This window comes from Cyclopterus lumpus, chromosome 5, assembly GCF_009769545.1.
Source record: "Cyclopterus lumpus isolate fCycLum1 chromosome 5, fCycLum1.pri, whole genome shotgun sequence".
Classification (NCBI taxonomy): domain Eukaryota; kingdom Metazoa; phylum Chordata; class Actinopteri; order Perciformes; family Cyclopteridae; genus Cyclopterus; species Cyclopterus lumpus.
Window position 1 is genome coordinate 9698419 of NC_046970.1, and position 26118 is coordinate 9724536.

The 26118-nt window shown below is 39.1% G+C and overlaps 1 protein-coding gene across 1 annotated transcript in view; it reads left to right on the top strand.

Annotated features, from left to right (window-relative positions):
* cadpsa (Ca2+-dependent activator protein for secretion a) overlaps positions 1-26118 on the top strand; it is a 137055-nt gene that overhangs the window by 102098 nt on the left and 8839 nt on the right. The window contains 9 exon segments of the mRNA XM_034532568.1: positions 701-802; positions 899-962; positions 1238-1361; positions 4176-4244; positions 8801-8907; positions 12719-12730; positions 13720-13876; positions 21509-21650; positions 22855-22983. Coding sequence (XP_034388459.1) covers positions 701-802; positions 899-962; positions 1238-1361; positions 4176-4244; positions 8801-8907; positions 12719-12730; positions 13720-13876; positions 21509-21650; positions 22855-22983 — 906 coding nt within the window.

Sequence of the window (26118 nt, forward strand, 5' to 3'; positions counted from 1 at the left end):
CCAAACCGGCATTACCTCTAATGTCAAGCAGGGGGGGGGCTCCTCTGGTTGTATAGAAGTCTATGAGAAGATTAATCTACTTCTCTCTTGGTCTATTCCTTCACATTGTACACATTAGTTCATGGTCTCAATCTCCAGTTTTAAGTCTTCTTCAATACAGCATGATGTTCATTTAGTAAACTACGGTATGTATGCTTTAGGGATGGGCTACCAGGTGATTGACATGAAATCTCAAATCTAGGAGTTTTCTGCTTACAACTTCAACCCTTTCACAATGTGTCTTCAGTTCGTGAAATGTATTTGTAAAATGTCTTATTAAGGATTCGATTGTAGTAGCTCCACCCTCTTAAATCACTTCTGGTTGCAAAAAAACAAGATGGAGACGGCAACAATTCAGAAATCAAGGCTTCAAATCTCTAATCCACAAACCAATGTGTAACAGTGACTACGTACATGTTTTATGTAGAGTCTAAGGTCCCACAATGGTTGGTCATTTTCCAAAAACCTAAGGAGATTCTTGGAAGCATAAACAATCTGTAAATGTACATGTATTTGAAACATTGATACCTAAAATTATACACAAACTTCATCATCAGTGTTGACAGTCTCTGTTATGTCAGTTGGCGCTCTACTTGATTCCCCAGGCTGCCTAGGGACACCGAAAAACCTTTAATTGCTTGTATCTGCTGTTTTCTTTCAGGCCTGATGGTATTGGCACGGTAACCGTGGAAGAGAAGGAGCACTTTGAGGAGATCAAGGAGAGGCTACGGGTGCTTCTGGAGAACCAGATTACACACTTCAGGTTGGAATCGTGTACAAGCACCATGTGCTAATCTCATGCCAAACTGGACTGCTGAGGGTTCACATGTAAACCCAATATGTGGCTTCCATACTGTAGGTACTGCTTTCCATTTGGACGGCCAGAGGGAGCACTTAAAGCAACTCTGTCGTTGCTTGAAAGGGTGAGTCACTTTTACAGCTGGACAGAAGTTTTCTTCTTCCATTCACTTTGGTTTCCCTTTCTTTCTCTTAACACCCAAAAAAACATGTTGGCAGTGATCCATATTTATCTCTTGATTTGCAGCATTCCTTTTGCACATCTGGACATTCCTTCCGATGCTAGAATAGTCTTTAAGTCAATAATACTTGTTCCGGGTGACATTTCTCATTTGTCCTGTGATGATACGTTTTGCTGTACATTGAAAATGCAAACTCTTGCTGTGTCTTTCCTTTGCAGGTCCTGATGAAAGATATCGTTACGTCGGTTCCACAAGAAGAAGTCAAGGCTGTAATCCGTAAGTGTCTGGAGCAGGCAGCTCTGGTCAACTACCAACGCCTGTCGGAATACGCCAAACTGGAAGGTAAGTCTCTGCTCCTTTGTGTTGGATATAATGTAGTTGAAACACACCTCTTAACCTGCTGAGTCAGTGAGAGTTACCGTGAGCATTTCCTGTCACATAAGTCTTCAGATGTGAGAGAGTCTAATTGCAGTGTTGGTATGGTTTCTGAACTTAGTGGGGCAGAGCTCGCAAAATGTGGTTATCATATGTGGTTGTTGTAATACAATTAGAGCATTGTGTGATAGTCATTCAAAGGTAGTATATGTGTTCTCCAAAATTTGACCAAGCAAGGATATGATTAAATAACAGTGACAAACACTGATGAATCACCTGAGAAAGTAGTAGAGTTTTTCCAAACCAAGCTGTGTCGTCATCATGGTCTGACAATTGTTGAAAGTTTATTTTAGCAATGCTCAGATAGGACTTTCTTTCTTCATTCATGCAGTCAAATTATGATGTTCACAGCATTATTGCTCACAACACTTTCCATGAAGCTTTTGGATAAATTACACTTGGCTTTAGCCTTGGTTGGCTACGTTAGGATCGACTTCTATACAACTAACGCACATAGAGCTAGTTGCCTGGATCCTCATCATCATCCTTTAGAATTTGTTATTACGTTTATGAGTTTCAATTCTGAATTTCAAAACAAAGCCTAACTTAATTCTTTCTACACAGCTGCAGCTAAAGCCCCTCTCATAATGCTCTGTTATAAGGTTCTTAATAGGATGACCATTGTTTGAACACAAATGCTATGTTTATTTTGCCTTATATTCAGCTTATGCTAGTAGCAAATGTAGTCTACAGTAAGTAAAAATGCATTCAATTCAATTGTTATGCTGATTTCGTTCCACCATGCCTCAGCTTCTCTTTTAGCCGAGTCCTGAACTGCTTCTGTGTCCCACTTTGACCTGCCTGGTAGTTGAAGTGATGCTGCTTCTTTTCCCTCTTCCTTGCTCTCTGATAATTTCCATACTCATTTCCTCTCTTTTCCTTGTCTATTGGCTTTTGCTGCTTCTCATTAGCCACTGTTTGAAAACAGGAAGGCCAATAAACAAGACACGATGAGACTGCTCCTTGTGGCAGTTCAGTGTTTTTTTCTCTTGCATGGTCCAGGTTTTCTTTAGTAGGCATCATAAATATTTTGCAGACTCCTGAAACATGATATTCCAAATTGAGTCAGAACACCTATCTGGTTCCTTTAGGGCAGATTGTTTAGAGTTTTTACAGAAACATAATAATTCCCCAAAATTATCTTTCACTTTAACTACTGTATCAGTGACTCTAAAGCTCTTCAGGAACACAGATTTGGGGAAATATGCTTATTTGCTGTCTTTGCCAAAGTGAGATGAAGAGAGTGATGTGCATAAACCTCAGCTGAAAGTGAACTCCTGTCTTATTTACATGATGTATCTTGTTAATTTGGGAGACATCAATCAGAGTTCAAACCTGGTAACTTATTTATGAGGACCGGCCTTTTGAGACGCCGCATATAGACAAGGTACCTATTGGTTGTTTGTTTAGAACAATAGCTTGAAGGCAAACTGTTCCTAAAGCTAAACAGGGCCAGCTCCTAATGTCCCAAATACACACAATGTGGGAAGACTAATGTTGTGCCAGGGACAATGGAAAATCTCTCTGATAAGGCTACATTGTGAACAAATAATCTGAGTTGAAGTTGGCAGTTGGGGCTAGTTAACATTAGCTGTGTCTTGCTGAGAGCTGACCGCTAACGTTGAGGGAGGTTCCGAGTTGTTTGAGATCTCATTTGTATAGAATTTCTTTTTCAATTACAAAGAACAACATTATAAAAAAATTAGGGTCACATATGCACTCTTTTTCTCCCCCTTTACCTCAATAACTTTTAACTATTAAATGTGAATTATTATTATATTCAGGCCAGATCAGGGGGAGGTTTCCTAGTTAAGATCAGACAGAATGCAAGACAGCAAACAAGTATGTTCTCCATGTTCTCTGCTCGTGGTCAAATTGATGCAGAACTACATAAAATGGTCATTTCAAGACGATGTCTGTAAAGAAACCATCCCCTCACTGAAGACACTAAGGAACATGAACCTTAGTTTCTCCGTTGTGAAAACTCCTTTCTTTCATACTGGTGTGCTTCCTAACCGATGGGGGAAAAAACTCTGATATCTCAGATTTTACCTCGAACGAATGGTTAATCCAAAGTAGACAGCCCATTCTCTTTGAGCCCCAGATACATGAGCATGGACACAGTCTACTTCTACCCTTTTATGAAGCCACCTGCCAAACTCCGTCAACTTGCAACATCTCAGCTACCTGCCCCCACCTAGCTCACAAGAGCCTGGAAAGCGTAAGCACTAAGATGATAACTGATATCAGTTTCTACATGGCATTTTATGTAATGAGTATTTACATCTCAAAGGGATGTGTACAATTGTATAGAACATCAACCATGACATATTGTTTAATCTAATTGCAAAAAGTCTTATACATGTCAAATTGATGATAAGAATTGTGAACAAAATAACGACCTGAAAGTATCCACAAATGGCAGAACGTCGACAGGATTTGATAGGAATCAAATATTTTTTTTCTTTCTAATATTTTAATAGATGTGAAAATTATACCTAGTGCACCTTTGATAAAATACACTCTAGATTTGAATTAACTGAAAATGTATACACCAGAATGCTTTTACGGCATGGAATGTGTAACATTTAAAAATAGCAGCACAAAGAATGCAGGTATGGACCCTGAAACCTCACATCGGTCAAACCCTAGTGCCCTGTGTGCTCGCCTCTCTGACTCCGGCCTCTCGCATGCCTCGGTATCCTCCCTCTTTCTCTGTAGGGAAAAAGAGAGAGATGTATGAGCATCCTGTCTTCTGCTTGGCGTCTCAAGTGATGGATTTAACCATTCGTGAGTACCTTCCTCGTTCCCCAGCCCCACACCTCTGCCCCCTATCTATGTTCCTCTACAACCAGTGTGCACACCAACCACAACAAGCAATCTCACATTTTTGTCCTGTTTTTTTCTGTCTGTAAAGTCTATAGTTACAGTTTCTTGATTTGTTTAAGCTCAATTTGGTTGCTTAGCCACTAACAACTTTAATAATCTTTCTGTGAGCTTGTTTTCTGTCCTGCCCAAACCACCTGTCTGTCTGCGACTTGAATGCATTTTTACTTTGCTTGTGTGTAAATCCTTTGAGTGTTTAAGATCATGGTACATTCAAACAGGACCCCTACATCCTGTACTTATTTAAAGGGTTATCACAGTGCTCAACCGTTTGAAACTTCGGTGAAACTTCTTTGGACTAAGGCCACCATAAAATGCTGATACTGATGGCATTTAATACAACAATTTTTAACCGTTTTTGTATGCTTTTTTCAGATTTCTCCATACTGGATTTTAGGTCAAAGTGAAATTGCTTTTGTGTTTTGTGTCCTTTTTTCTTGCTTCTTTCTATATTACATAAACATATTAAAGACGAAACCGAGGGTGCAGATATATGTTGAACAGTCAATCTAATGTTTTCCTTTATTTCTGCGTTCCGGTCTTCCATTACCTCAGTTTATAAAACCTGTATTGAATAATCTCTTCTCTCTCACCCTGCACCTGAAACTTTCCCACCTCTTCTATACCTTCCATCCATCCTTGCAACCTGTTCTTTTCTCCTTTTTTTAAACAAATTTACTCTTACTTAGTGGAGAAAAATCTGAAGGATCCAGGTGATGTTGTTACTGTATGTCTAACCTCTGCTGTTAGCTCATCTGCCTTAAACCATACCACCATAGACCATAGTCCACCACCTTGCTGATACCTGGATATTGCCCAGTAAAGGCACAGAAACTTCACAGAACTTGTTTCAGGAACGTGGTGACCCCCCCAACCCCATGTGGTGTTTTTCTCACTGCACTAATGATCAGCCTGGCAAAGGACCCTTTGTTGAAATTAATTCAGTTCCATTGAGAATTAGAAGATATAATAAATATCAACAAGTTTGGTGGAAATTAGCAAGAATATAAGTTTGGAATAATTTAATTGCACTGCAATTTCACAATAAGAGTACAGTAAGATATTACATTAAATTGGGACCATACCCAAACAATAACTATGTGGTAACAGAAAATAGTTGTTGATGAGTAACCCAAAAGAGCGACAGAGGGAAAACACTGTTTGCATTGCAGGTGACATTTAAAGTACTTAAATCTGAAACATTGGCCTTTTCTTAAGATAGAAGTAAAACAAAAGTCATGATGGCAAATTGGCAGTGAGCAAGCAACTCAATTCCTTACAAACTAAACTTCGGCAACAAGTTGGACATTCTCTGGTTAAGACCTTCAAACTTCCAAACATGTCAGAATACATATCTGGAGAAGTCATAAAATAATACATCCCAACAATTGAAAACCATTACCATGAAATCTGAGCTGTTGTGTCTCAGGATGACATAATGCAACTGTCCAATTGCCGTCCAGATTAGATCCAACAAAGCTGTATTCCATTCTAAAAATATTTGTTATTTCATGCAAAACATTTTTTAAGTATTCCTCCATTTCCAAAACTACAATTTTAAACTGACATACTGACTTAACCACACATTACTAGATCCTAACAATCCCCCACTTTGAACTAGTACAGAAGTCCCATTCTGTTGAAGCTTTCAACCGTGTTAGCATGACAGCAGGCAACCCTCCATCAACCCGCTGTGTTGTCCACAACCTCAGTGAGCTACAAAAGCTCTACTGAACACAGTCATGACTCTGATGTAGCCAATTCAAACCCTGTAGAGCACTGCAAGGGTATGTGTTCTCATCCAGCAGGATGGATGGTTGCTGACGTTAGAGTGAGCGCATAACCGGATGGACAACACACACGCACAGTGTTGCTGGTTTCAAGACACTAGTGTAGTGTCCATTTCAAACATGCCCCGTTCGAAAGGGGCCAAATGCTTGGGTTGCAGCTTTCTGAGAACCCCACTCATAACAAACAACTTCACCCTCACACACCCCGCGGCCAGAAACATTGGTGAAATATGCTCTGATTCAAGGGGGGAAAAAACACACTAAAGTCTAGCAACTCACAGTCGGTGAACACCAGTGAAATACACTCTGGTTCGAGGGGGAAAACACACCCGTCTGGCTTCTCGTGGTCAAGAACACAGGTAAATCCACTCCTGTTCAATGCAAAAAACACGCTCCTGTACGGCTACTTGTGTTCAGAAACACGGTGAAAAACTCACTCAAGCCCGACCTACTTGCTGTCATGAACACATTTCTCTTCAAGGGAGAAAAAAATACCCCAGTCTGACTACTCTTGGTCAAAAACACCAGTAAAATACAACTGTTGGATGTATTAATTTCTAAATAAGCGAGGCAATTAGTGGCTTGCTTTGACATGCAAGGATATCCAGCATCCTGAGCAAAGGTCAACTGCAATGAGCCACAGCCTGTAAAGTGCTTGACCTCAGGCATGCTTGCTTATTAGATGTCTGACCAGGGTGGGGTTTGTAGGTAGTTTTACCTACAAACCTTAGCAGTCCCTGCTATGGAGAAGATTTCAGACCGAGCTGAGAAATCAGGATTGTAGCAATTTCAAAATGCGTCACTAAATTGCTGAATTTACTTAAAACTAAATTAAAAATGTGAATTGATTAAAGCTCAACATCTAGCTTTACCCTGCCACTGGTTACAACATCATTTAATCTTGCTGCAATGCTCGAGTGGAGGCATTCTGCTTGAAGTCATGGTGTGTCTACCTCTGAAGCCATTACCTTCCATATCAGGAATACTTGGAGTGCATTAGCATGCCTATATCATGGCCTTGTACGAAAGACAAATACAGATAGTCCACTTAAAAACCCACCAGTCCGTTGAACCCATTTTCAGTTAAACCTGCATCTGTCAACTATCAGAAACAAATTTTCTGGCTGTGGTATAAATTCAACCCTCTCAATTCAATTCAATTCAGTTTATTTTATATATCTCACTGAACGTACTAAAGGTCAAAGTATGAAAGACAAAATTGTACTCCCTATGTTTACTCTTAATGCAAGTACATGCAACTCCCACATGCAAACCAGTCAGACTGTAAAGTCAGATATACTGTGGGGATGAGCACAACATAACCGCCCATTGCTGCATGATGAGTGTTACATGTACATGCTGTTTGCATCCCTCATCACGGCCATGTTTTCTCTGGATGACATCATCACTGCACATTGACAGAGATGTGCACTACATCCCATGGGGCATCACCATTTCCAGCCACTCAGCAGTGCTTCCAGCACTCAGGGATAGTGCTGATTGCAAAAATGCTTTAACAATATGTAATAACCCTGGAATTAAAGTATAACTAGGGCTAGGTAAAAGGTGTGCACATGATCTTTGCTTCGAGAAAATATAATCTACTAAGACCATTATGTTTTAAATCAGCCAGAATCTGACCTTAAAGGAGCAGTGTGTAGGATTTAAGGGGATATATTAGCAGGAATGGAATATAATATTCATAACTATCTTTTCTTAACCGTAATTTCACCTGCAACCATTGTGTTTTCAGGGTGACTGTGGTCAGTGGTAGAGCAGGGTCATCCTTCAATCAAAGGATGGTGGGTCCGATCCCCGGCTCCACAAGTCCATGTTGATGTGTAACCCCAAATTGCTCCCGTAGCTGTGCCTATGGTGTATGTGTGTGTTAGTTAGTCCTGATGGGCAGGTGGCACCTTGCTCCTGTCATCAGTGTATGAATGGGTGAATGACATGTAGAGGTAAAGCGCTTTGAGTGGTCGGAAGACTAGCAAAGCGCTATACAAGTACAGTCCATTTACCATCTTACCATACGTGAGCTTAGAATAAGCAGTTTATATCTACATAGAGTCCGACGTGTTTCTACAGAAGCCCTCAACGGACAAACCAAACACAGGCACTAGAGAAGGCCTTCATGTTTTAACATGTAAAAGACAGAAAAAGAATAAGTGGCTAGTGTTCTATATTTATCTCTCCGCTTGATGCCACTAAATCCTTCACACAGCTCCTTTTTTTCACACTTTTATATTCTCGATGTCACAAACAAGATGCAGTCTTTAGTCCAAAAGCACTAAGGTCTGATACCCAGCCCTAATTATAACAAGTTTATATTTCATGCTTGTATTTTGAATATGACCGTGAGATTGTCCCAGTGATTTAGGCTGAGGCTGTAGACTGGGCTAAGGATCACTTTTGAGGCTACAGCTATTTCCAACATTTGTGAGTGACTTAATCCTTGAGCTCCAGTCTTTAGGAGTAGGCAGGATAACATGCATGCCGTGTACTTTTTAAAACTATCTAAATACTGTATGAAACAAGATTTATATATCAGACCAGGGATGTGTTTAAACCCTTTGTGTCGCATGCAAACAGTCGTAATAAGAGCCAGAAGAAGGTTTAGATACGGATTCAGACTCCTGCCACATTGACCCCTTGACCTTTATGCTCCAGAGAATGTAGGGCGGTTAGTCACTCCTGCTAAAAAACTGGAGGACAATATTCGCCTGGCCGAGCTGGTGATTGAGGTGCTTCAGCAGAATGAGGAACACCATGCTGAGGTTAGTGCATCTACACACACACACTCACACTCACACACACACTCACACACACACACCTGTAGTTTCATTGCGGTATTGGCTGGTGTCTGGCAGGCACAGCAGTGACTGTACGGTCAGAGCCAGCAGTAACAAGACAGAATTAAAAATGCAATTGGAAAGCAACACATCAGCAAGCTCTGATGTCATTTGAAAACCACTTACGATAGATAGCATGTTAATCTTTGTCGAACATTGTTTGAAAATCCATAGAGTGGGCTGACATACAGTATATCCTGTTTTCCTATGTAGCTTTACGTTTGTGATATTCCCTTTAGTTAGCATTGTGAAGATTGGTACATTCTAGACTATGGCTTACACTCGTCATTGTGATTCTTCATTGTTCATTTTGTTTGTATGCCCTCTGGTGTTTTGGAGAATAATTCAGCACACAGAGTGTAAACGCCTCTGGGGCAATGCTTGGCGTTCGCGCAACATCTGCAGGGCTCGCGCTGTGCTGCTAATCGCGAGTATAAACAAAGCTTTAGCCATCATTTGCACCAGTTTACCGCTGTGAAACTAGAGGCTGCATTTTGGATATCTCCCCCCCCCCCCCCCCCCCCCCCCCCCCCCCCCCCCCCCCCCCCCCCCCACACCTCACAGTAACAATCTTTAAACATGACCCAATTAAGATATGTTGACTAGTGTCTTAATCGGATGGTTACTGCACCATATTGATTTTTAGTTGACAAGATGGTTCACTGGCAAGTGGAGATGATTTTTTTAGTTTATTCACTGTCCATGTCAATAACAACATAGTTGATCATTTTAAACTACTGGGATGATCATGCTAATTCAGAAATACAACTAGTCTTTAATAAGAGCTGATGTCTTCCCACTATGACCAAAGAGTGCATTATATTACGTGCAAACCATCTCTAGACTGGCAGTATGCTCCAAATGAACTCCAAATTTTGTTTTTTAGAAATCACATCAAAACAAAAGTTAACACGCTTATCCTAGAATGTGTTTATTCTATGGAATTAAATAAAAAACTGACTACAACCAGTCTAATGACATCTGTTGACCAGTTGATGGCAAAGTAGGAGCTGTACATTCTTCTTAGCAGCCTTTGCACTGCAATAAGAACCTCATGCTGCAATCATTTTGGTTGGAAACCTGTGTAGATATGCCAAAATTAATTAATTATTCTGTCTGTGTTGTCTTCCCAAACTGTTACATTAGATTTATCAGTCACAGACTTGTTTATGTCCGGGATATTGATTCACTTAAAAAATATAGAGTCTGTACTGTTTCTAAGATCATCAAGTTACCTAAAAGGGATCTACAAATGAGTTTCAGAAAATATATATGTTGTACTCCTTGTGGGAAGATTTCATGTTCATTCAGATTCCAATGTGTTAAATACAAAGCATCGTAGTTGATCAAGTCAAAGGGAAAAGAGGTGCACATGAAGAAAACATGAATTTGGAAGGTTTGTTTTGATGTGAAATCCCTTAATTCATCCTGTATTTCTTGCAGCTTCCTGTGAATGCTTTGCTATCTACATTACTGTATATAATATTCTCTTTTGTTACTTCGTTATATAAAGCTGACTTATTCCCTCTCTGCTTTTCATTTTAATGATTTATATGGTTTGCGGGGAAATGTTTGAACAGGGAAAAGAGGTATGTGATTATCTTAGTGCCATATGCCCTCTCTCCTACCCTACCCTTACTCTAAGTTCTGTGCATGCACTTAATGATACGGCTATTCATGTTTCCCTACTCAACAATGACCCGGAACCCCTTTCGGCTTGTGGTCACTGCTAATCAAGTGCTTGTTTGCAGTGCTTGTTAGTTTAGCAACAGTTTTGCCTTTGGTGATGGAGAACAGAGACAAACACTTCAATAATGTCTTTTATTTGTTGAGCTCATTAAGCTCCGCTGTGAGAAAGCAAAGTGCAGAGTTGTGACTTTTGTTGCTATATGTGTAACGTTTTAGTCTACAACTCTGTACCTTGTTTTTGAGGAATCTACCCCAAATCATCCCTGAATATGTTAACCTGTTTTCCTCTGTTTAGACATGTGTCATTTATTCTACCGAGTCCTGTAAGTAAGCTTGGGGAAGGTGTTGTGTCACCTTTCCTTCCCTTTAAGAAACCCATCCCTCTCCATTGGATCCTTAAGCACACACAATGGAGGAAATGCGAGGCATGTTTTGTGTGATCAGAGATAAGATGATCTCTCCCTTTGCATTTCAATGAAATGCTCTATGCTGCTGCTCAAATAATGATGTGAGCAAATGGGGTGAACCAGCCTAACCAGCATTAGACTCCATCCCTGGCAAATGTTGGTATCAATTCCATTGTTTTTTTTGGTCAATTCACAATGAAAAAAAACATTCAGAACTCAAGGTTATTATAGTTCAATGTACTGTATTAATGTTTTACTTGTGTGGCTCTAAAGCTGGTTATTGCTCATTCTATTTAATAGCCCCATGTTGTGCCTATCATGTAATCACCAATTTTGACTGTCAAGTCAATTAATACATTCAACATTGAAAACTGCTATTTTTAAAGGCATGGTCTCAATCCTGTAACATTATTGTGTCCTGCAACTATAAACACATATTACTCCTGCAGTATCATGAGTTTGACATAAGACTGTAATGGGACCGTAGACACAGCACTGTGCTGGCCATCATCTTCTTTAATTAGTGTAATGTTAGCATGAAAGCATGGTGGAATTAAAGTAGCTAGCCAAAGTAACTTGTCAGCCGTTAAATGAGTACAATTTAAAAACGTAATGCTTCATTCACACACTCTTGTCACAGAGAAGGAAAGCGCATTGCTAATGCTAATTTTCTGTAACCAGGGCGGAATTAGCCAAGCTCAATGGCTAGCTAAATATACTCAACACTGGGCCATCTCTTCAATTCTCTAATAGAGTGATGCATGTTGTAGCCCAACCCAGAAGTTAGCATTGCACTGCTTCCCTCAACAAAAAGCCAATGGGATTTTTCCATTGGATTTTGGATTATTGCAGAAAATAAACTATAGCAAACACAATTTTACGATATTTTGTTTTTTTCAGCAAGATAATCTTCACAAAGGAACACAATTGATTTTTGAAACATGAATGTAATTGTTAGCAGTAAAAATATAATGTTAAGCTATAAACAAACTACAATACGATCGCATGATCGTAAATACAAAACAAGGCTTTAAGGGCAGACTAGTTGGCATGACGGTGTTTTCTAGTAGCCATTTTTTTAAAGACACGTAAGAGCTTCACAATTCACAAATAGGATATTTACTGGCATATTTAATGTCGTAGAATTTTTTTTAAAAATCTTTGCAGCTTTTTTTTCATTTTTTTTTTCTCATTTTTTTCAGGCCTCTAAAAAACCAATTCAAAAACCCATGACTTCGAGATGAAGGAACCAGAAGTGTAAAAATGCTGCACCCTATAGTTTAGCCTGACTTCTGCTGTAAACCACAGTGACTCGTGGTTTTACATGGGACACGATTAGCGGTCCTCCTGAGTGAACGTCCTGTGATTTTAGACGGACACATCCCTCCACCCGTCGTCTTCCCTTTGTGGAGTTTGGCGCTCTTTATACTACCTGGTTCACAGTCACTCATGATTTGTTTGAGACAAAAAAGTCTTAGTGGCCCTGATGAAGACATTATGATCAAGTTTATGAAGCACAAGATTGCGCTCTTTTTTTCTTTTGTTAATATTCTAATAACAAAAGATAGCAGGTGCTAACAACACATCTTCACAGTTTTACAGCTGCACGAGCCACCAGGTTCATGGAGTGTGATAAGTAGATATCCTTTCTGGTTGCCATCTTATTTTGGATTAATAAATGGAGATGTAACTTAAAAAAAGTTACAATTCTAAATCTTTCCACACTTTAGAGAATTGGTTTGTCCTTGAGTGTTGAAAGAAGTATTATTTTAAGTGTTTTTTTTAATATGTGGTGAGGTTTAAGACATCTTTTTAGTTTGACTACTTATTTGTCAAATGTAAAAGTGATGATTACATGAGTGGCACTGACTAGATATACCTCCCTATCTCACACCTACTACCCAATGCTACCAACTTTCTATGACAAGTGCATGCTTCCCTCACCTTCCACCACCACCACGAAAGCCCATGGGTACATTCACATTACAGTGTTGACAGCTTGATGTGAATGAGCAAAACACCATGGTTCCTGAGGGGTCCTTCTTAAGAGGCCCAGCAAGAGTGGAGGTGCATGGAGGAAAGTGAGTGTTTTTGATGTGCATGAGAAAGCTCGGTCCCTAACAGTCACTCCACTGAGTCTATTCGATGGGGGAATACGAGCGCGACGCACCTCGCTAGCTCCTTTCTTCTGATTGACTCCAAGAAGGAGCTGCGGGTGAGTGTTTAAGTAGCTCCCTGCCATGCCTGTCAAGGAGCTGCTGCTGTGTCCTCTGTGGGCCAGCAGAAAAGCGTGTGATTTTCCGTGCCCAAGCGCTGTTTTTACTGCTTTGAGTTGTGAAGAATGCTTCCCTGGTGATTACACAGTGGCATAACTTGATTTCATATGGTGAAAAGTGAGAGAGGAGAGCCAAGAATAATTGCAATAGATCAGTGGAGTTACATTACATTGTAGGCCTTTATGGTAAATGAGATTCAAACAGTTAGCAGTGAATTCCTAAAGACGTGACAATGGGGAGCACTCCTATGTGCCCTCTCTTTGTCTAATTTGTCTCCTTTCTTTCACGCTCACCCTGTTGATTTCCTTCCACTCCCTGTACTCCGTCTCCCTTTCCTCTTTGTCTTTCCCTATCTCCACCTGCAGGCCTTTGCGTGGTGGTCAGACCTGATGGTGGAGCATGCCGAAACTTTCCTGTGTCTCTACTCGGCCGACATGGACGCAGCTCTTGAGGTTCAGCCGCCCGACAGCTGGGACAGTTTCCCCCTCTTCCAGCTGCTTAACGACTTCCTCAGAATGGACTGTGAGTGAGGATCTATTAAGAAACATCAGCATAGTAGTAGCTGAATGTGCTTTCAGTTGTTTTAATAGGTTCTGGAGACGGTTGATAAGTGAAGAAGTGATCAGGCACTGGGGATGTAGGCCTGATGAAGGGTAAATGGAATGAAAAGTCAGATTATCCACTTCCCCAGGTTATCTCTAATTGCGACCATGATCTCATTGTCCACATCATAACAGTCAGAGCAACATGCACCATTCACAACAGTAAAACCAGAGTATCATTATTTGCACAATTTATTTGGACTTGGCTGAACACAAAAGTTGATGGTTTGTTACTCAGAACCATCTGAAAAGCCGTCATTGAAAATGATTGTATCGAAGTGAGCCAGGAGAAGAGCAATACATATGTTTTCCATTTAATAAAGCCTTCAGTGGTGTTCTTTACTTTAAATTCTGAAATAACTGCTGTTGCAGCAATTTAGCTTGGGATCCGCCATTTTGAGTGAACAGTCACCTCTCTGTGTGGTCTCACACACACCTAAGCCATGTCCATAACTGCCAGGTAATCCCTTACAGCAAGCTGACTGTTCCGTCTTCTGGCTTACAGGACGCAAACACATTACTTGAAGCTTAATAAGATTTCCGATTCATTCAATTGTGCTTCCTTCAACTTTAGAAAGTAGGACATTTCTAAAGGACTGCCATATTATTGATTATAAAGTTTTTTGTGATGTGATTAGTTAGTTAGTGTTCGTATTGTGTTAGTACACGTTTTTCAATTTCTTATTAAGAGGATGTCTCTATAGCAATCTCTGTTTGTAATGTCTTTAGCGCCCAGTTCTTATAAAAATCAACCAGAAAATCAAGAGCATTTCTAATGAAGGTTTACAGCTGCTGTTCCCTCTGCATTCCAATCGCCCTGAAACATCCCTCAAATGTCTAAGAAATCATTCCCGTCAACGTGAGATGTCTACTTCAGGCCTAGAGCGGTTATGAGAGAGAGAGAGAGAGAAGAGAGAGAGAGAGAGAGAGGAGAGAGAGAGAGAGAGGAGAGAGAGAGAGAGAGAGAGAGAGAGAAGAGAGAGAGGACGAGAGAGAGAGAGATAGAGAGAGAGAGAGAGAGAGAGAGAGATGAAGATGAGAGAGAGAGAGAGAGAGAGAGAGAGAGAGAGAGAGAGAGAGAGAGAGAGGGCCAGGAGTGTCTTGTTGAAGATAATAGTCAGGTCTTGATGCTGGTTGTTGCAGGCCAGCCATCTCTCTAATGAACTGCATGCACTTGCCTGCAGGAACATTGTGGAGCTGTCTGTGGTCCTGTAAAAGAAACACGCTAATTGTCTCTAGGGAATGCTTCCCCTTTTCAGTTTGTCAGTCGGGCGTCAAGGAGAAGGCAGAGCATGGTCCACTCATTCGGCTGAGCAGAGATGACTGCAAATAGCTCGTTATGCTCACTTGTTAGTGTCATCAAATTGGCCACCTTCTCATTTGCTACATATTGTCGATTGTGTGAAAATGGCAATTGAAGTGCATTGCAGTGGACGTAGCTACACCAGCAAGAAGTTAACAGAGGGAAGGTAATTCTACAGCTCTCGCAATAACATTCACCTACAGACACAGCAAATATCAGCCTGTCACACTCTACCACAAAAGGATAAAACAAACAAATCTACGATTGTTGTTCAGGTTGTAAATAGAAAGTATAAGGTGGAATTGTTGAGATAGTCCAAAAAGCTTAAGGGTACTGGAGTGTATATAAATGAGTACATGACAAAGACAAATGCTGAAATAGCCTGGAATGGTCGTATCCTAAGAAAGCAAAACAAAATTCAAGCAACATGGACAAGGAATGAAAAAGTGTTCATAAAGTTAAATAGAACTGTATTAATATAATTGACAATGTCTATAGTCGGGGTCGGGTCAGGACATGTTGGAAAATGCATTAAGGCAAGAAACGACACCACATTCAACACAGCAACCAGTGTAAGACCAAGAATTTACAACATCCTGTTTTTTTTATTTTCATTTTCTTTTGGTCATTTCATGTTGTCGAGCATGCCTTGTCATAGAGACGGAATGTAGCTTGTAGCGAAGATTTCTACAAAACATTTTTCCAAATCAATTGTTGTTTTTCATAAAATGACAGATGAAAACTATTTATCACTAGAAACTGAGTGTAATGATCTTGAAAATTAACATTGTGAGAACAAAAAAGAAGAATTAAATCTAAGTTTTCTGACGTTTTAAAATAACATTGATCCTAAGGCAAATTTGCATTATGATTATAAATTGAACTCTGAATATTATACTGAGTATCAGTTTCATAATCTAAATGTGGATGGTTTCTCTATCATTCATTTTAATAGTAGAAGTCTCTATTCAAATTTTGATGAAATCAAAGACTATTTAAAATCATTAAAACATACATTTCAAGTTATTACTATAAGTGAGACTTGGTTAACAATCAAACTTTTAATTCAGACTTAAGGTCCAGATAGTACAAAACATTAAATAGAATAAAATACATACCAAATCACAAGTAAAATGCATTATGAAAGGAGTGTTGTCCTACAAGTTCAGAGAAAATTGGATAAATAAGGGGTGGTGATGTAGTATTTTATGTACAGAAAGACTTTCAACGTAAGGTAATTGATAGCACAGTTCTTGATTGTATTATAAAGAGTTTCACAATTGAAAATTCATTCTACTAAATTTAAGAGAATATTATTTATAGAATGCCTGGTTCCTGCATATATACGAATTTATGAAAACCTTAGTGGATCTTTTTGGTAAAGTTTTTAATAAGAAATAAATTTGTGTCTGTGGTGACTTTAATATTGGTCTGTTAAAATGGAATGAACACAAATTAACCACTGATTTTTTAAATGCAATGTTTAGCTGGTCTCTGGCGTCTTATTGATAAACCTAGTAGGAAAGTGCCACACTTATTGATAACATTTTTACAAATGTTCATGACCAAGTAACAAGTTGTGTGTTTTGAACTGATATCAGTGATCATTTTCCTATTTTTGTGATCCTCCATAATTTGAAGGTTAACTGTTCAGTTGGCGTAAGTGAGCCTTCCTGTAAATTGGTAAGCATAAGAACACCTGAGAGAATTGAGGCTTTTAAGATGGAACCTAAAAACAACAGCTGGAATGAGATGTATGCTCATGATCCATTATGAGATCACAGAAAAAGGAATACTATAATAAAATACTAGAGGATAGTAAAAATGATATGCAAAGGACTTGGAAAGTAATCATATTATTATATTATCTAAAATAAAGGCTACAAATGTTATTTTCTAAACAGCTCTGATGCCACTGTGGATGATTTAAAAAGTATTGTTGATGATTTCAATGATTATTTTGTGGGTGTTGGAACTTCTCTGGCCCAAAACATGTTTGTACCTGATAACAAAAAAGATTAGTTTGATAACCTTATTAACTTAAATTCCATGTTCCTTTGTGCAGTAAATGAAATTGATATAAATGTAATTGTAAAAAACTTCAAGAATTTATTTTATTGTAGGACCTCTGACCTATATATGTAATCAGTCTTTTCAAAAAGGTATTTTTCCTAATAATACAATGAAAACTGCAAAAGTAATACCAATATAAAAATATAAGCATTACATGGATAATTATAGACCAGCATCAACTCAATTCAATTCAGTTTATTTTGTATAGCCCAAAATTAACAATTACAAATTTGCCTCAGAGGGCTTCACAATCTGTCCCAGGACCTCACATAGGATGAGGGAAAACTCCCAAAAAAAACAGAAAAATCCCTTTCACGGGGGAAAAAGGGAAGACACTTTCAGGAGAGCAACAGAGGAGCATCCAATATATGTCATGTGTACAGAATGAACAGCGTTACAACATATTCAATGAATATGACAGAAATGTATCATTAGTAGGCATGGACCACAATCCATGTAAACAGAAGGATGAAGAGAAAAGAGGGGGGGCATCAGCAGGGCCATGGCAGGAGGCAGGGCTACAGAGGCAGGAGGCTGGCCCATCAGGCAGGAGGTATCGCAAAAGAGGCTGGACCAATGAGGCCAGGCTTTTGAGGCAGGAGGCACAAAGGAGGCATATCCCTTCTTAATCAATTTTCAAAAATATTAGAGAAATTATTTATGCAAAAATAGGATCTCTTTATGGGTAAAAATGAAGATCAGTATGGATTGAGGAAAAAATAGAACTACTACCTATGCACTAATGGAGATGGTGGAAGGAATAACAAAGGCAGTTGAAAATTATTTTTGGCATTTTCATTGACCTGGCTTTTGATTAGAGTTGTTGAGACAAAATTCCACGGGGTAATTATTGATCATAAAGTAAGATGGAGACTAGATATCGAATATATACATTACATGTAATTTAGCTGACGCTTTTATCCAAAGCAACTTACAATCATGTTACATTCATACACTGTAGACACAGCTACAGGGAACAATTCAGGGTTAAGTGTCTTGCTCACACATCGACTAGGGCAGGGATTGAACCACCAACCCCCTGATTGAAAGACGGACCTGCTAACCACTGACCCACAGTCGCCCTATACAGTTAATGGTAACATTTGAAAGTCAAACTCAATACTGTATAAATAAGGCCTTGTATATCATGTATTGCTCAACTTCCATATATTATTGTGTGGAGGTGTGGGGGACAACCTATAAAACATTTATAAATTAAAATACAAAAACAGGCAATATGTATCATGAATAAGGCTGGTTACTATGAGCATACAAATACATTGTTTGTCAGATCTCAAGTTATGCAATTTAATGATTTGGTATATTAAATAATGCAAACAATGTGCTAAAGCAAAGTCACTGCCATACTGTGTACAAAGGTTGTTTTCATTTCAATACATGAGTGTAAATATGATTTGAGATATGTTTGTAAGTTTACTGTACAAAAAGCTATTAAAAGAATATGTATCTCTATTGTAGGAGTTAAATTATGGAACAACGCTAACATGAATGTAAGAATAGTTAACTAATTTCTGGTTTTCAAAAGTTTTGTTTATAAAACTATTTTTGAGGGTTATAAGTGTGAATGAAATATATGTATATTTCTATATTTATTTTCTTTATATATAATTATTATCTATTTTAATTGATACTAATTTAGGATAGGAATATATAAGCATTATGCATCTGCCTATACCTTTTCAGTAATTTTTGTGTATATTAGATTGTATACAGGCTTTACTGATTGTATCATATGATTGAATAAAAACACTAAAATAGAATACAAATAAAATAACAGTGACTAGAACAGTTCCCCTACTGTCCTTATCTGCTACAAATGTAGTTAATACTTTATTCAGATGGATTCTTTGATGCAAGATAACCCTTCATCTCTCTCGTATTACAAATAATCTTTATTCTCAACCATCCAACCAAGTGTAATAACTACGTGTAATTTTGTCTTTCAATACTTTATGACTTCCCAACACTGTCTGTGGCTTCCAGCCCCAAGCCTATTGGTTCCTACGGAAGATGTTAGTCTTTAAAAATAAGTCACAAATATATAGCTTACATTTTTTAAAGGCTTAGTAATTTCCTAAAACAGCTATTCACTTTAGTTTTTAGCAAACATTACTAAACTAAGAGAAATAGTTAATACTATTTTCAGTTGCTGATTAATTCACATTTGGTGCTCTAGTATTTGTGGCAGCAGTGTATGTGGGATTGAGTACAAAAAAACGTACATAATAAAGTATGTATGTTCATGGTATTGATGAAAAACCTAGTACAACAGAGTGGTTCAGTGGCAGAGAAGAAGATCTGTGAGGCTTTCTTAGCATTTTAGTAATATCAGAATAAATAAATAACTCTTAAATGTTATTTAACTGTTACTGTTACATGCCATATAAATATAAACACAAGCATAATCGCAATCATGAATGTTTTTTTCAGTTTGAATCCGTTCTTCTGTTCTGGGTGCTTGGCGCTACTAGTACCCTCTAACGTTACACCTTTGAGCTACTGGGTTAGGCTCTGTGCTAAATTTACAGGGTTAGCCTTTGTAATACTGACTTAGCCTCTGCACTATTGTTACAGGGTGAGTATTTGTGCTACGGTGCTACTAGGCTATGTGCTAAGGTTACTTGTTAACCTTTGTGCTATTAGGTTGGCCTAGGGTTAAGTATTGGATGGCATGGACTAGCGGAGACGGGGAACGAACCATTGATTCTCTGATTGAAGGACGACCCCGCTCTATCACTGATCCACAGTCGCCCACAGCCAGTTAAACTTTGTGCTACTGGGTTAGTCTCTGTGCTGATATTACTTGGTTAGCCTTTAGATTAGCTCGCTAAGCAGTGATTATACCCCTGTTCTTTGGCACATATTTTCCATGTATTTATTTTTTAATGAACTGTTGTCTATGTTTTGTCTCATCTGTTCTTAATACGGCTAACAGGTTTTTAAAAAATGGCAGCCTATTGCGTAGCACAGTAACGTCAAAGGGTCCATCTTCAGTACCAACATAAGACACAGCAAGGCCCTCACTTCCCACACAGTGTATCAAGCGTGCACTTAAGTAAAGCGTATCATCACAGGGACATCTTTTCCACAGAAGGTCATCTGCTGTGTTGCCCCAAAGCGGTTCACTTATGTAGCAGTAAATAGCCTTAGCACTAGACAGGCGCCAAAGTCAGGCTGCCATGCGAGGAGTTAATGAGGTCTAAAGCAGTGGTAGCTGGGCCACGGCGAGCCCTGCGAACACACTCCTGGACACAACACATCCAAGTGGACAGCAGCCGCTCAAGTGGCTAATTGGGAGCATGGTAATCAGGGAACACAGCAAACATTGCACCTACTGTGTATCATCGACCTTGACTCCAATGCCAACACACACGAACACAAACACATACATGCTCAGAGGGGGAGAGAAAAACAAAGAGAGAGAGGGGGAGAGGAAAAGCAGACACACTGCATGGAGCCGTGAGGCATCACATTAGCACACACTGGCCTCCATTTTATCTCCTGTGGTCTTTGTCAGTGTTGCCTTTTTACCAGTTGGGAGCCGGCGGAGACTGGGGGAAATGTGTGTGACGGGTTGGATTTAGAAATACCCGAGACTCCATCCTTTTGTCTAGAAATATTGAAAACTAGATACACTGTCTTACCTGCTAATGAAGCGCCAGAAACACCAACCTTGAATATCAGTGTTCATTATCACCATCGAGGACAGGGCCTTTCTATGGTTAGTCTTGCTGCTCTTCAGATTGATCTTGAAACCTAATGTGCACGTTAAAGGGTAAAAAGCCCCTTTGGGTCACAGTTTACACACATAAAGCATAAGTAAAACATGTTGCCTATGCTGACATCTAGTTATCAAATAAGAGACGTGTCTTCTGTTCAGTAAAATGCACTGTGACAGCTATAGGGACACTATGTTTACATGTCCATTATGCTGCAAAAGAAGAATCTATTGAGCTGAAAATAAAGGAGAACTTGGATTGAATGGGTGGGTCCCTGTTCTGTTTATCTCTGCACAGGGATGCACATGAAGCGATTCACATTCCTGCCAATAGTTTCACACTATTCCACTGATCAACAGGTGGCAGTAACTGGTCAAGAAACAGTAAATTGGACAAAACATATGTCTTATTTCCTCCTCCCCACACTCTCCCTCAGATAACCTGTGTAATGGAAAGTTCCACAGACACCTGCAGGACCTGTACGCCCCCCTGGTGGTGCGATATGTGGACCTGATGGAGTCCTCCATCGCACAGTCCATTCACAGAGGCTTTGAAAGGGAATCCTGGGAACCTGTCAAGTAAGGATGCCTTTATATACTTGACCTTTATCGTCTTCACCAGGGGTATATTGTGTTAAATTTATCCCTTTTTTCACTTTGTACATCTGTGCACAGATTAAGCTTTGGTTTTGATTCCTTGAAACTATCGCCAGGTTAGTATTGTAATATTATGGCTATTTATTCACAATTCAGTCCAATTTGCAGGAAAGAAAAAGAGACAAGAATCCTTGAACATCAACATACTGTTTGTCAAAAGCCACAGCAACTACACAGGCAACAGCACATGGAGCTAATACATGAGAACTGTGGAGAGGGGAAGAGAGACTGAAGGAGTGTATGGATGACCTATCGTGAGGATCTACACATTTTGTGTTGATTTTATTATAATGTAATAATATAAAGACTATTTTAATTACCATTGCAGTTGAACTATTGGCCTATACATAAAAAGGGTTGCAGCACCCTCAGCACCTCCACATCCTGCGTAGATGACTCTAAGGCATATTTGTCAATTCATTGTCCACACTTCCATTTTTCATAAACAAACACATGGCTAATTATGCAAGGGGTGCAACTCTGCTGGAACTGCCTGTGGTATATTTAATCTAAGTTCACTGGTTGGTATCATGCAGCGTTCCATGCATCAGTGATGCTGCGATGGAAGTGAGGCTTGTTCCCTGAGGAAGAACAAACTACTTGAGTTCTCTTCATGAACACACATGGAAGACTGTATGATGCAGAGGTCTGATGTGTGGTGAAGCCCAGTGGTGTAGTCGGGTAAATTACAGATGCACAATTCTGACAGCATCAGTATCTAGTCTACATGATGTTCAGTCATTTATTACATAAAGATAACCTCTGATTGTGTTGGAGCGCCCCAAATCTCCATATTTTCTCTCAGCTCAATGTTGCAGTTTAGAAACTCAACATAGTAACTTGCTGTTCCATGAACATTAAACTCTAGAATGTATTTCTAAACAGACTTGCAATAGAATCTTAGTTGAGCAATATTAAGTTAACCCTGAATAGATAGAATGATGCTGACCAGATGGGACATTGTGTTCGTTAACACCACTCCAAAAAGGATGCGTAGAGGTGGAAAACAAAATCAATGAGTTTATCTTCAACTAACAAGTGACTTCTTCAGTTTGTTTCTTTTTACAACAAATTTGCATGAATAATCTCTGTTTTCTGTCTTCTGTTGGTCCGTTTCTCTCCACAGGATTATAACAAGCACCCTGCCCAATGTCAACCTCCAAATGCCCAAAGTACCAAATCTAACAGTGCCCAGTGTTAACCTCCCACAAATACCCAGCTTCTCTGCACCCAACTGGATGGCAGCTAATTCTGTGTGTGTACCAGCCTTGTGCAGTCTGAGACATGCACATATGTCCTTGGCATGAACGTGGCATCTGGCATATGACCCCAAATCAGCATGATTATAACTTTTACATATCAAAAAAAGGTTTTGGTCTTTAAGGAAATTATATAATGTACAGTTCCATACGTATTTTTCTCTAAATCAGTCAAATAGTATAGCATCTGTAATGTGTTTCTTTCTATATATTATTACTTTTATTGTAATTTATACATAGAAACCTTTGCAGCTGTTTTTAATGAAGTGTATTACATTTGTAATAATGTTAATGAATGAATCCCAAAACGTAACTAATTAGATCTAAAGCTGTAAGAAAAAACAATAATTCAGACAAAAAGAGGCATAACTAGAAAGTATTACACCAGGAACATGTTAATAAAACTGACCATTTAAGATGTTTATATTTGATAGTTTTTGAGATTTAAACAGGATTATTCCAAAGTTTAGTAGCCAGATGGACCAAAGTCATTTTACCAGCTTTTATAAATGAATACATCTTTTCCATTTAGTGGCCTTTCACATTATTTAATAGTTTGAACAATGTGTAACAGCCTCTGATTTCAGTGAGGGGTTTCTATTAATATGTATGTAATCTTGTGAGTGTTATCATTAAAAGAACACTGCATATCTCTGCCAACTTGACACATCATATATAGCACTTTGAAAACTTAAGCGAAACGCACCAACTACGGGGATCAGAGGTGTAAAGCTCCTTCAAACACTGTAGCATCCTGCAGAGTGAGACGCTGTCACCGCAGCACATCCATCCCTATTCCCTCATCAGGAAATACACGTACCAGCCCTGAAGTTTTCATTGTTAAAAAGAAATGAGAGCTGCATTTTAGCCTTCACTTTATCTTTCGTAACTTATTCACTTCCCAAACACCCAAAATACAAGCAGAGAGAATCGACTTGTTTTGTAGACTAGTCTCATTAACGCTTTCCAAGATTAGGAGAGTTCAAAGTAAATGCCCAAACTGTCTCTCCAAGTCTCCAAGGAGTGCATACATGAATACTAAAGCGCCAGCATAGCTGTGGCAGTGTGTGACCAATGTTGGGGTTGTATACAGGCCCAAGGCCTTGTTCATGCCAACGCTGTGGCATGATGTGTGGGAATGGATGGAGAAGGCAGTGACTTGGAAAAGGGATCCCAATATATTCACTCCCACAAATGTATTTCTTTATGGACTGGAAAGATGCAAACGCACAACAAGGAAACAAACCCCCAAAAAGCTTACATATAGACGCTAAAGACAAAATAAAAAGTGTTACCAGCTAGCAGGCGCCTGGTTTTACTAATTATTTCTCGACACATCTGTCTTTGTCATTTACTCTCAATCTTCACAATGGTTTGACTGCTTGTTAATGTACACACATGGTATGTTCAGTGCAAAAGCATGTTTTAACGACAACAATATTAAGGGGAAAAAAGTACAAGAAGTGCAACTGGGGTAGATGGGATTGTCATTATTTTTGGATATTTTTCATAAACCAAAATATTTGAGTTTAGTATGTTTTAGAGACTTGAATCCAGATTCAGAGCATAGGATGGAGGTGTTACCTCCAAATGGTTTTCAACAAGGAGATAAGCTGGCAGCTAGAAGCTAACAGTGGCAAAACAATGCAAACATCGGCAACAGTGCTGACAGAGCTAACAGTGTTTGCCTGAGGGGGACCAAAGGGTGGGAGCTACGTGACAGCGTTATCAGCACAGTGCAGAGCGGAGGCAATGAGCTAACCAGTGGGGCACAGTCACATGCACTGAAAGGCTTTAGGCTTTTGAGTTTATGATGCTGCTATTTTTACTCAAACTATTGATTTATTACTTTTCATAGATTTGAAAATTCTGACAAACTGGCACAATTAGGTAACATATAGAGCAGAGTACGCTTCACAAAGTTTTTCCTGTAATCTCTTTGATCACCTGTCAGCCAATCAGAAACGAGAAGCCCTTTATAGAGTGTGGTATAGTTGTCTTACACACCACAGGATGTGACAGGTATCTTCAAAATAATCCAAATCTAAATGAATGCATTCTGTGATAATTACTTTGGCAGCATGTTTCAACACGATGATTTCCACCAAAACCAGAGGTATTTACACTGTACTAAACCGAGACCTCATTGGCAGCTACTGTCCTGGTTATGAACTTGCATCTTTTCAAATCTTTCCCTTCCAAATCTCTTCTCCCAGGTCCCTGATGTTGTAGCATCCTGGCTTCTCTATACCCAATGGTCGAGAAGGGGCCCCTTGTGTCTGAATTCTCCCCTTGTTCAGTCTGCTAGGACTGGATTGAGTTTAGTGCTGTAGAAGCAAGTGATGGTCTGAATGATGCTAAGCAGCTGCACTACTGCTGTTTACCTTGGTCCCAGATTCCTCCACTTTACCCAAATATGTGACCCATTCTCCCAGTGGATGTTAACAAACTGAGGGTTCCCACCCATCCAGGAAAAGCTTTAGTTTTATATATGGGTTTTACAAAACGTAAAAATGTCCTGGAAATTAAATAATTGGAATTTATCTGCAGACAAGTTTTACAACAGTGTCCTTGATGCCTCTTATATTTGAAAATACCCTAAATGTGATTTATTAGACTGGGTCGGAGTGGTAACCCTGAATGTATCCAGTTAAAAAGTTATTTTCCTCTTGTTTCTGTTTGTGTCAACTGTAAACAAAATACATTGCAAAATGAATGCAATTGTTTAGTTTTTTCTGATCACAAACTATGCCTTGTTTCTGTCTGTTCTATGTCAGTTCTGTTTGTATTACCTCACTCACTCACACAGTACAAATATGTGTATTCTGCACTGACATATTCACACAGTCAAACCCACTAACATTAGAAAAGTTAGAAATTACACCTCAATCAACTAGAACAATGAAACTGCTTTCACATTAATGCACAAGTTTTAATAATCCATTGATAGAATATACGGTATAATAGTATAACAGTCACAGGGGCCATTTTTCTACAATTGAGTACTTTTACATTAATACTTAAAGTACATTTTCCTAATTAGATCATTTTACTTTGTCAAAAGCAGTACTTTTACTTGTAACAGAGTACTTTTTACAGTTTAAGGTTTAAATAGTTATGTAGCCTGAAAT